Below are 13,530 nucleotides of genomic sequence, written 5' to 3' on the forward strand. Positions count from 1 at the left end.
TGATAAATAACTGAGATTCCAAGCACCATACTATATTTTCCCGATGATATTATGCACTAGCCCTCTCTTTTTATTGTGATGTTGAGGGGCACGACTAAGGCTAATTAATTTCAAGCGTGCATGATCTCACAAGGGTGAAATTTACATATAGTCCTAGGGCCACGCGGTTGCAGGTCACAATTTATTCGATGTGATTTCATTACCTTTACCACCATGGGTGGTTAACAACCAGGTATGTTGTTAGTAGTCACTTCTGTTTTTGTTTAATTTTGTTGTAGAAGTCAATTTAAATAAATCAATCGTTTGGGTTGATTCACTGCACTCCATGATTGTTCAAAATAGAGAAGCTTATTGTAAATAACTTAATCTGCCTATAAGCTAGTATCATATACAGAATGATTAATTTAACTGTCCAATACACCTGTTTTCTATTTTCCAAATACTGTAATTTTTTTTAATATACGGTATAATCAGTATCGTCATTTTTATATTTTTTTCTGTTTGATATTTAACTACTAATTAGTTATTAGTCAAGCTATTAATCATTTCTGTATGGGACAAACAATGCCATCATGTAAAACAATGTGATAATAATTACTATAAATGTTTAAAATGAACGAAAGGATGAAAAAAGTTAACTCTAACAATCACCTGAATTCTATTAACCCATAACATGTGTTTGTATTGGTCGGGCGTTAGCACGATCCCTGGGCATGGTTGATTATCTACAATGTTAGTTTATTATTAGCGCTCTCTGGGTTTAAGAGCACCGATTATCACAAAAAAGCGCAGCCTCAATAGCAGCGAATGGGATCGACGATTTAAGGCTAAATGATAATTATGACATCACATTGGGGAAACAACAACCAAGTGTTTTTTTATTCCAGGACATACTTTTGACACCCTATCTTTCATAGTTTTATTATTCTTTGTGTATTGAATATAGGCTCATTCGAAAGCCAAAACTCTTATGTACTGAAATATATGATAAAAGTATTTATGTAATTGATGTGCTTTAATGTGACCTATATTTACTTAATGTGACTTATATTTACTTAATGTGACTTGTATTTGCTTGATTTAACATATAATTACTTAATGTGACTTGTATTTACTCGATGTATAGCAACCTGAGACAAGCTCGTCACTAAATGAAAATAAAAAAGCTCATGTGCTACTTTTGAAAGTCCCATGAACCATATCATCAGAGTAAACTTAGCTTTTCATTGGACATGCGATACTTTAACCAAATTTGTTGACATCATCTCGGTTACGTCGGTGTCTGTTTGATGGTCTTTTGATGAAATAAGCCATTTTAGCTAACTTGCAAATATAAAATATGTTTTACTGAAATTTCAACGATAACTATCACCCAAAGTTTTAATTGTAAAACAGCAGTACAGGTAAACTCTCTACTTAGGCTTTATTTGTGCAAAGTTTAAGCAAGTATTTGATTCTACATCCAAAGTAACTTTTAACATATGACAATTAAAAGTTCTATGAGGCATTGCAGTTCTTTAAGTAAAACTGAAAAGGCTTAAGATCAAACTTGAAAAATATAAACCAACTAGCTGTACCACCCGGCGTTGCCTGGATAATAAAAAGTCTTTGGACAGAAAATTGATTTGTCCTTAACATATAACAACATTTACCATTATTACTTTCAAACTACATATCATGAGAGAAGTGTTTTCTGTAGTTGAAATAAATTAGGAGAGAAAATAAAAACAACTGTAAAAGTTTTCAAACTTTGTCAAACTGTAACTTTCAGACTTTATATCATGAGGGAATGATTTTGTGCAGAACAGGTTCTTTTCTTAGGAGGTATTAGACAATGTGTAACTTCTGAGAATACATGTATTTAACAGATTAATATGTATTGATTGTTAATACATGTATTTAACAATTAATGTTAATTGCAGTTCTTTAAGTAAAACTGAAAAGGCTGAAATTTCAAACTTGGAAAATATAAACAAATTAACAAGCTGTGATAGTTTAAATATTATGTATTTTAAGTTAAAATAAGTTACAGTAACGTACAATGTATATCACCTCTACCTTTATTCAGTAACGTACAGCGTATATCACCTCTAGCTTTATTCTTAACAGGGAGTCACCTTCAGCATGGCTGCTGCAACAGTGGACCCAGGCTCTACGGCGTATGACCCCTGTCCCCTCATACCGTATCTAGCCGAACTAGGAATACCTTATTTCTATGAGCAACAAGGTAATAATCTATGGAGATGTTTATTATAGTTATTCTGTGGATCAAAGCTAAAAGTTTGGCATTAAATTCTGGTAAACGGTGCGCATTAGTTCCAAAGACTAAAAAACTTCTGTTGCTTTGACCTGTGTATGATGGGAGCAGGTTTCTTTCACTTGTCACTACCTAAAAATTACGAGTCAGCTTTTTTGGACTCGCACAACATAAGCAGTTAAAGCCTCTACGAGTCTTTGACTTTAATGGTTTTGTTATGTCAGCTCACTTTGTTAGTTTCTCTCTCTCCAGGAATCATGCAGCAAGCAGGCAGCGTCGAGGGAGGGTGCGACTCTATATGCAGCTACTGTAGCAGGATGAAACGGGGCAGACTGTACAAATGTGCACGGCAGCACGGCTACAATGTACTAGCTATGGGTCAGCATCTTGATGATTTAGCTGAAAGGTGAGCTCCGACTGTCTGAACAAATATATGAACTTAGGTGAAGGTCAGAGGGAAAGGGTGTTTGTACGCAGCTGAAACGTTGTGCGCTGCTTCACGGTTCTTAAATATTGGCGGCGGATGGTGACGTGGTGTGTAATTCTACAGAAGGCTGGTAGAATATAAGTATGTTATTAATTTTAGAATTAGAAAATATGTTCCTAGTTTTTATTTTTGTATGTATTTGCTAGGGTGACTAAGGCTATGGTACTTTGAGAATTACTTAACAGACGGGAAGAGATCAGTGTATTCATGCCATACAGCCTAAGGCTGCGGTCTGCTCAATCCAGCTTTCACATTTTCTTTAATTCCATTTACATTATGGATGGGGCTATTACGACATTCCGTTTTTTTAAATTAAAACATTAATTATAACATAAAGTAGGAGTAATATACATGTACATACAGTAGACGCTACTATAACGTAAACAATTCGCTCCATGAATGTTTGCATTATAGGGAATTTACATTAGGAGAACAGCAAAATACATGTAAATTGTCTAATCCGATCCAAGATCTTTTTAAACTCACCCCTTTGGCAATGCTGGAAGGAAAATCTTCACTTAACTCTTTTAATTTGTGAGCTGTACTGTAACTGCAGAATTATTGGTTTGCATCAACAACTTTTCTCCTTTTTTATGATCAATCTCACTGGTTGTATAGACCATGGTTGCGGTAAATTTACAACAAGTTAATAGGGACTACACATTTTCTACGTTCATTTACAACGATTCACTTATTTTCTCTTAACAGCAATCTATTCTGCAAAGTATGACTAATAATAAATATTTTGCACGTCTACAATAAGACAAAACAACAAAATCTTCTTACTATAAAAAGCAGTTCTACCTGTTCGGCATCTATTCCCTATTCAGGGTGAAGGTTAGGATAAAGATAATTTTTCGACAATACTCCAACTCATGACATTAAGTCTAGTAGACCAACGTTGTAACACTTGAACCAATCGATCGCCTTTGTATTTATCAACGATGCGCAGCTATCCTATTGGTCTTTTTGTTGACACACAACGATTTACAACAACAAACTAGAATGTCACGAATGTAATATATAATGATATACAGAAGGCGTTTTTTCTCTTGCGATTGCAGCGAAATAAACTAACAATCAGATCGAATTTGAAAACTCGCCCGACTTGACACCTTATGTTATATGGAATTCTTTACGTTGTAGGAAGCAAAAGCGTCACAGAAAGTTTTTACGTTATCTGGAATTTATGTTATAGGAGGTATACGTTATAGGAGGTATACGTTATAGGAGGTATGCGTTATAGGAGGTATACGTTATAGGAGGTATACGTTATAGGAGGTATACGTTATAGGAGGTATACGTTATAGGAGGTATACATTATAGGAGGTATGCGTTATAGGAGGTATGCGTTATAGGAGCGTCTACTGTACTTTGAGTTTAACATGTGCTTTCTACTATGATCAATTTTGCCGAACAAAATTTATAATTGATACTTTAGGTGTTTTGAGAAGTACTGGCTATCTTTAGCTGCGCCAATACACTTCATCAGACCTTTCCAGACATGTTACACGGGTGGATCTGAAATATTACAAAACAATCAAATTTTACATTCTCTGTTTAATGCAATCTTGTATGACGGAAACCTTCTGAGACATTCATAGAGCATGTCTTTTAGCCAAAATTTTTGGGTGCAAATTTGAAGTTGAGCTAAAATGTTAGGACGAGTTTCGTTGAGCTGCTGTTCAGAAACTTTCAGAGAAACTTGTAAGATTTGTTTGTATCTGATGATGATTTGCATTTTAGTATTTATCATTAATCAGAGAAAGTAATGGAGTAACAATAACTAGATCTAATTTCTATTGTCCACCCATAATGTTAGAGCGCTCAGGCTTGAGAGATTTTGTACCAGGTTTAAAGGATGTTTATGGCGGCATTGATTCATTCATGGCAGTAAACCTCATTTGGCCTTTAAAAGTACAAGTAGTTTTATTTAGATAGCTCTAATCTATAAAATATTTAAGCATTTATATTTATTTAATCGGTACATATAAATATAATATTTCTCAGTTTGTGTGTATATGTGTGTATGCATGCGTGTCCAGCTATAGCTGTTAAAATCTTAGAATAAAGAATCTGTATCGCAGAAGATTTGATCTCAGACTCTCCTGCGCGCCAGTCCAAAGCCATACTAATTTGGCTACACAAGCTTAAGAGCTTCCTAGGCGGTATTCCTGGGAGGAAATATGCAATGGCTTTCCATTACTATGCAGGGTGGTGGCATAACGTCATGAGAAGCTGGTAGCTCTTATTAGTAAACTTACTCAAATTATCTATTGGCAGTGTTCCAGGCTAATAGCAAGTGGCAGGCAACTTTCACTACCTCTCATTGTTTATAAGCTGATTTTTAATACCTGGGCAACGTCGGGTAGCGCAGCTAGTATAAATGTTAAAATGTATAATATATAAGTAACGAGTATATAAATGTATAATATATAAATACATGTATATAATATATAAATATAGTAATGGAAACATGTCTTTGTGGAGAAGAGCTAATGATAACCATAGCTAGTTGTTTCTGCTCTGCTTTGGAAGGGACCTGTATGTGTTTTATTACACTTTTTAACGAACTTTTACTAAATATATATGTTTGGAGTTGTTATAAGACACAATTTTTATACTAATGTATGAAAGCCATTCAAGAAATGAGGTGAATCGATAAATCTATTTCTCAAAGTATGTCTGTCTGTCTGTCATTCCGGCTATAGCTATCATTAGAATAGCTGTAGGTGGACAACAATGCTGACACAACATCATGGCCTACCACCATTAGAAGCCTAGCGCCTATTAATTAGCTTATTAGAATTACTAGCTTTCTTAGTTTATAAACTGATTTTTAACACCCGGGCAACGCCGACAGGCCCAACTAGTTGGTATATCAAAAGAAGTTCTATTATAAGTAGCTTACAATTTTTTTCAACATAATTTCCATGCAATGACACACGCTCTTGTCATTGAGGTACCAGCTTTGTATGCTTTTAGTATGGAAATCTTTAGATTGACTTTTTAAAAAGTTGCTTGCTGCAATCTTAATCTCATCGCCATGATCAAGTGGGTTTCTCTCAGAAACTCAGCAACAGGCCCAAACAGGTAGAAGTCAGATGATTCAAGATATACATAAATTGAAATATCTTATGCTGGTTCAAGCGTGTGCTCGTGATTCCTAGTGGAGTGAGTACCAGTAGTTCTGAAAGGGTATGACTAATATCAAGGTAATATAAGGAAGAATTTTTGATAGTACATATTTAACAATCCTTAAATTCTTCACATTTAAGATTTGTCATCACATTAAGAGTAGAAACGGAAGCCACCTTCAAGGCAACATATTCTTAGTACCTACTCTCAAAGTTCAAAACAATGAGGTCAAAGAACCGGGGCACCGTTCACGCTTACTGTTTCTCATGTAAAAAGAAGACAGAACAAAGACGAACAAAGACCAAGCTGATGTTCAACGGGGCCAAAATGGCCAAAGGAAAATGTCACAAATGTGACACAAGTACAAGCGTGTTTATCAGGTAGATGGAAGTCTTTACTTGTCTCTTGCTGTCCTGCCGTACTTATTGATGCAATCTATTCGTTTGTCTGGACGATCATTAGTCTTATTGTATTGTCGGCACAATAAAGTAAGGGAGCAGCTTTTCACAAGGTCTTCATTTTTTTTGAAGTTCTACATTCATTATCAAACGGAGCCGTTATTCTCGTCGACAATCGAAAAAAAGAAGAAGAAAAAGGACTAGAAGTCTCAAGAGAATCAGTCGACGAAAATCATCATCTCCCACAGCACACAGGGCGACGAATCGCAGGCGAGTGAGGTTCGCAAGAAGAAGTTCGTGCAGAGCATAAATGTCTGTCAAGATTTTTATGTATTTTTTATTTGTTTTACTGCGCTAGCTAAGATGCAATAAATATAAAGAAAATAAATCAATTGTGGATGTCATCAGGGTTGCTTTTCTGTTCACAATTAGTCTTTGTGAATGTCCAACTTTCTCATTAGTAACACCTATTTATTGTTATTATTAACACCTATTTATCAATGATTGCGATCATTCTATTTATGTGTATAGCATTGTTGACATTGTATAGCATTTACCAACTAAATATTGGTTAGAAGGAACTTAGTCAAACCAAATAAAAAGAACTACCATCTTGAATGATAAACAATATGACAATGTATTAGATCCCAGCTGTGTTCATAACGCTTTCTTCCGCCAACTGATTTGCTTTGGTAATTTTGCTTAAAGATTAAATGCTAAAAAGCTTAAATGCCTACTATAACAACTATTGTGAACCGTTCTCTCATATTTGTTATATATATAAGGCTCATATATAAGGCTTTATGAATGGTTGAAATCTTCAAATATTAGTTTAAACGGCCGTGAAGGTAGTCATTAATAGTTTACATAAAAACTAAGTTTTTGTAAGATGTGTAGTGTTACTCAGAAATGGAACATTGAAATTATCCCTTCACCCTTTAGTTTTATCAAGTAAAATAAACTGTTTCTACTTTCTGTTAAAAACTTAAAAGCATATGTTTTTTCCGAAAAAAATATATGTCAATTTTTTGTTCACAAACATCCCCATTTTAAATTTTATGTTAGTGTTTATTTCAATTTAGAACTGCCAGCGTACAGTGAAATCTTTCAGCGGGTAAAATTGTTTGCATGTAATTATAATTACAGCTAAGCATTGCTCATACCTACTTACACGTACTTATACTTGGTTTCACGTTCATACAATATTCAAATGAGGTTATACCAGTATTCAGAACATAAATTTATAGAACGTTCTTGGTTAACCTAAAGGAACCCTGTGGAAAAGTTCCCTCAACTGTAGTTTATATATTTACTAGGTAAATGCCCGGCGTTGCCCAAGTATTAAAAGTCTTCGCAGAAACTTTTTTTTTATTCAGCATATAACACCTGTTACTATTTTAACTTTCAAACTTCATATCATGAAAAAGTGTTTTTGCGCAGTTTTAATAAATTAGAAAAAATAAAACAACTGTAAAGGCTTTCAAACTTTGTCAAACAACTAACTTTCAAACTTCATATCATGAGAAAAATGTTTTGTGCAGGTCAAATATTGTAAATTAAGAAATAAAACAACTATAAAGGTTTTTAAATGTAAATGTGAAATAATTAGCTAGTAATAGCTAAATTAAGTCTGTTTTGCTACGATTGCAATGAAAGATGATTTGGTAATGATACAAAAATATGAATTGAGAAAACAAAATAAAAATTCTGAATACGTTAAACTAATAATAACTAGAGATGCCCTGATTCTAATTCACCAGCCGATTCAGATGCCGATCCAATATACCGATTCTTATTGAAAAGTAATCCGATTCAGATCTTTTGTGTTACATAAATAGTTGTTCATTTTATTATGCAAATATAAATATAATGCAAAAAATATAAATATTAATTTATTTGTTTGTATTTATGGAAAAAAATATATATACATACACGTATTCACATACTGACAGACCGTGCATGTAGTAACAAATCAGTCCATGTTTCTTGTAATTTGTAAATCAAGGTAATTGCTGTAAGTGGTACAGTTCTCTCTGTGATAACGAAGTCTCTCTTCTATTGCTGGATGAACTGCTGGGCCTGTACAAGTTTAGAGCAAATCAATGTTTCTTTTAATTACCGTTAGTAATTCAATTTTCTCAGTAAGAAGTCTCTTCTATCACTATCAAATATCAATGGAGCCAGTCGTACTGAAGGGGTGGACTCACTTGCCACAGATGATGGAAGACAGGCTAAATACCGATAAGCCACTATGGTTACCGTTTTGTACGATACAAACTTTCGTAATGCTAGTAAATAGAAATATTACACTGCATTCTTGTCTCCCATCTTTGTTATCTTGTACGTGATTGGCTGCAATAAATCGTATCGCTGTAATTTGAAAATACCACACTTTGTGATAACGTCCTGACTAAAGCAAAAAGGTTTCTCAGCTGTAGACATGAAATAAATTGTGTGGCAGGCCCGAAATTCATTAGGTAAAAGTATGGAGCTTGCAGCTGATGATTTATATTAGTGTAGCAGGCTAAAATTTGGTTTTCTGCTAAATATTTTATCTGTAAAAAGTATCGGAAGTTTCAGATTTTTCAGAAAAGATCGGCCGATTCAGATACTTAACACCCATATCGCCACCGATACCGATTGCCGATACCAAAATCGGGGCAACTCTAATAATAACAATTTGTGCATAAAAGTGTTTGTGTGTATAAAAAAGGTTACTGTTCCATCAAAACTTTGAATACTATGATACTGGTGCCTCTCGATACTAGTACAAATGTAAAAGTGAGATATTAGGCTGTCTTTGTCTGGTACTTTGTCTCACCGACTAGAGGGTGAATGTAGAGGCTATTTTTACTCGCGATAATACAATTGCCGCGTAAAAATTATTAGCCTTTACCGATTTAGCAATCGAACTTTACGAAAACCGGAAATAGAAGTGTAACGGTACATTTGAATGTAAAATGGCACATTTAAAAATTATTAATTTAACAAATAGGTAATGGTTGCAAAAAGTTAGTTTGTAAACAATTTCAAAAAGTAAAAAAAGCAAAAGGTAATATTACTTGATAATCAAAAGTGCACATTTAGCCTGTGCATATGGTATATGATACCATATACCGCTAATAATGCTAAGAGCTATAGCTCTGCAGTTAAATGCATGGTTTGAAACTTGCGGTTGCAATCTCCTAGAGTTCAAATCCAGCATGAAACGGATATTTCATTGCTAAATTTTAATAGGTATAGTTGGACATACCAAAGCAAATACAAACTTTAAGATTTATGTATATAGATGAGGATAAGCTTCTTGTATTATATGAACGCAATTGTGTGTATGCTTACAAACATGCTGTAGTTTAATAATCACTCCAAATGCTGTGGACTTGAATAATATCCTTCCTGCTAATTCTAACACCACAGCATCACCTTGTTCATGTGAATATCATCATCTTATTTTATTTGATGTCGACACTCAAAAGCTAAGCAAGCGGTGTCAAAACAGAAAAAACAAATGCAAACAGATAAAATCACATGAAAAATTTTGATGAAAGGAAATAGAGATCAGGACTTATGACTAATTCTATGAATACCTGTGATATTGTAGATAGTACCTGTGATATTATACATAGTACCTGTGATATCATACATAGTACATGTGATATCATACATAGTACCTGTGGTATCATACATAGTGACTATGATATTATACATTTTACCTATGATATCATACATAGTACCTGTGATATCATACATAGTAACTATGATATCATACATATTACCTGTGATATCATACATATTACCTGTGATATCATACATAGTACCTGTGATATCATACATAGTACCTGTGATATCATACATAGTACATGTGATATCATACATAGTACCTGTGATATCATACATAGTACCTGTGATATCATACATAGTACATGTGATATCATACATAGTACCTGTGGTATCATACATAGTAACTATGATATTATACATTTTACCTATGATATCATACATAGTACCTGTGATATCATACATAGTAACTATGATATCATACATATTACCTGTGATATCATACATATTACCTGTGATATCATACATAGTACCTGTGATATCATACATAGTACCTGTGATATCATACATAGTACATGTGATATCATACATAGTACCTGTGATATCATACATAGTACCTGTGATATCATACATAGTACATGTGATATCATACATAGTACCTGTGGTATCATACATAGTTCCTACAGTTTTACACATAGAGCTGCTAGTCTCTCCAATACCTGAGCATAATTATACTCATATTATGCATCTCGGAATGGATATGGTTGGTTTGCTACATATCCTCCATATAATTTTAAAAGATTGCTAAAAATTTGGCCGACCTTTCATGACCTTACTCGCTGAACCTTATTTCCTAGACAGCAAATATTGTTAATTATTTTTAGTTTCATGATGTCAACTTTCCATAACGGTCTTCTGCGCACGATGAAGGCCAATTATACAGTTAATGAAGGGGACCTCAGAGTGATACGCCCTCTCGTTTACGTGAGGGAAAAGACTTTACGAGACTTCGCTGAGTCGCAAATGCTGCCAGTTATAGCAGAGAACTGTCCAGCATGTTTTGAGCAGCCAAAGGTATGTTTCACACTACATTATGGTATCTAGTTAAGACACAAATCTGCTACTTGGCGCACTCTCTTCAACCCTTGTTGTTAGTCGGGTGTATTTTGAAGGATGCTTGTAAACTGAAAGCTCAGTTTTATTTCGAAACTTGAAGGAATCATGTCTGTTGCCAGTTATGTATTTGCCGACTGTTTTGGACTCACAAGAGAAACATAAGAGATGGTATGGTATAAAGGTAATTGAGTTTGATATGTGGTAAAGTGAAGGGGCTTGATAAATACATCAGCTCGGTTGACAGGTTGACATTCAGAAGGGCTCTGTTTTTCATCATCAAAAAAGATTAAAAATCCATCATTATCAGTACGTCAGCACTAAAATAACAGTTTTATTTTGAGTGCGTTTATTCATATTTTTGGTCGTTGTCTGTCTGTCCGTCCGTTCATTCACTTTTGGTCACGAAGCAATCTTCATTCTCTGATTGTCACAATTATGCTGGGATTTTGGCCAGTATGATTAGCTCAGTTGGTTAGAGTGTCAGTTTAATAAGCTGAATGCCATGGGTTTGAGCCCCATCTTGGCCAACATTTTAGTTGTCTCTTTTCCAATTCCTATGCAAAGCGCTTTTGGCTAATCAACCACATCTTGTGGTTGATTAGTTCATTTGGTTAATGCGTCAGTCTAATAAGCTGAATGTTATGGGTTCAAGCTCCATATTGGCCAACATTTTAGTCATTTTTTAATTGCATGTTTAGAATTTTGTGATTGCGTGAAAGTTTGCACACTTAAAGCAACTGCTATTCTAACACAAAAATAAAAGGCTAAAATAATAATAATATATATGTTAAAACATCAATGCCGCTCTTTATTATTCCTGACAATATAATATTGATGTAAAAGTCACCTATTATTAAGTAATTTTTAACTAATTTCAAAGAAGCTGAATTCAGATAAAACAACTACAAAGAAAATTTTTAATCTGTCCAATAAGGACCATCCATTTTAATCTGTCCAATAAGGACCATCCATTTTAATCTGTCCAATAAGGACCATTCATTTAAACGGATCAAATATACATAAACTATTTGTCGTTTATCAATTACGTAGGCTTTTGAACGGAGAGAGTTGTAGGTATCATTTAAAATGATCAATAGTAATCAAAAAGCCATTGGGGATAATCCTTTGTTTTAATTTTATTTATAAGCAAACTGTACCATATTGAAGCTAATAAATACCATAAATACTATATGTACCAAAACGTAATAATCATTTACAAGATTCGAGTCGATAAAATGATGCAAGCAGTTGCTCTCTTTTCTCAATAAAACTACTTATGATAATCTTTTGTGTTATTTTTAATAATAAACAAACTGAATGATGCCGCTAAGATGTAATTATAGCTGTCTGGTCTATCTACCACAATGGACATATATTCTATGCAACTGTGTGCTTCTTTGCTAATGTGCTCATAGTTTATCATGTCTACTAAATCAAGTCCTGTCTGCAGGAGAGACACAGGATCAAGCAGTTGCTCGCCAGCCAGGAAGTGATGTTTCCAGACCTTTACAAAAGTCTTCTCTCTAGCCTCAGGCCCCTGATGGCCCTCAACTCAAGTGAAATGACACTATTTAAGTCTATATCGAAACCCAACTTTGTAACTCCTGAGTGACCAGATCACTTTGTTTAGCTATTTATTATCCCTGCAGTCATTTTATGGTGAAAAAGTACTTCAACTTTCTAGTTTTGTCTCCAAGTCATTATCATGTACACCTGACAGCTGTTCTAGGTTAATTTATGCAAGACAATTTCATCTAGACGTAACCTCTGCTATGTATGCCAACATCACGTTCTGTTGTAAAGTGGAAACCATCTGTATGCGAGAGCAAAGTCGTGAAACTAGAAGAGTTTTTGAATTTATAATATTTTTATAAAATGGCAACATTTTAATTGTTTTTGATGCTCTAGAATGGCCTAGTTATTTCATACAATGTTTGATGATGCTGACAGCTAAAAGATTGACAAACATTTTTATAAATGAATATATCAGTTATATATCAATTCCAAACCCATTCAAAGCATGGAAACACAATGAATACTGACAATAAAAAGATAAAATGTGGGCTATTATTCTATTTTTCTAGGATAAAGGCTAACTTTTATGATTAGCCTTGTATATGTCATCATGCCTTTGCTAGTTGAAGACAGCTGTATTATTATTAGTATGTATTATTGCTATTGTATCTTCGTTCAGCTTTTCCTATTAGGGGGAGCCACTGCAAATCCTCTTCCTTCTATAGGATTTAACGTTATCATTTGCTCATGAGATTTTTCATAAGAGCAGTTGTAGTCGGATGCCCTTTCTAATAGTCTCACACTACCGATGGTCCTTGTCTGTCTCACCAACCTCCTGATCATTAGTCAGCCCACTAAACATGGCAGCTCTTTATTATTGCTTTTCTATATACTGGCTAATCGTCTTTTTATAATGAATACAGATTTTTGTTGGTTTTCTAAAGTTTTCAGAAAATTATATAGTTAAGACTTGGAGAGTAACACCATGTTAGTCATTATAGTATTGTTACTTCTAGCATTCTCACGATTATCTTGAGTATTAGTGATTTTGTGAAATTTGA

The 13,530-nt window shown here is 34.1% G+C and overlaps 1 protein-coding gene across 1 annotated transcript in view; it reads left to right on the forward strand.

Moving 5' to 3' along the window:
* The window catches only part of LOC137405750 (uncharacterized), a 45,070-nt gene extending 31,754 nt beyond the window's left edge, over nt 1-13,316 (forward strand). Inside the window, exons 16-19 of the mRNA XM_068092133.1 lie at nt 2,110-2,227; nt 2,510-2,663; nt 10,723-10,912; nt 12,405-13,316. Of these exons, the coding sequence (XP_067948234.1) occupies nt 2,110-2,227; nt 2,510-2,663; nt 10,723-10,912; nt 12,405-12,566 (624 nt within the window). The 3' untranslated portion in view covers nt 12,567-13,316. The remainder of the gene's footprint in view (nt 1-2,109; nt 2,228-2,509; nt 2,664-10,722; nt 10,913-12,404) is intronic.
* Nucleotides 13,317-13,530: the final 214 nt, after the last annotated feature.

Source organism: Watersipora subatra, chromosome 10, assembly GCF_963576615.1.
Source record: "Watersipora subatra chromosome 10, tzWatSuba1.1, whole genome shotgun sequence".
Taxonomy (NCBI): domain Eukaryota; kingdom Metazoa; phylum Bryozoa; class Gymnolaemata; order Cheilostomatida; family Watersiporidae; genus Watersipora; species Watersipora subatra.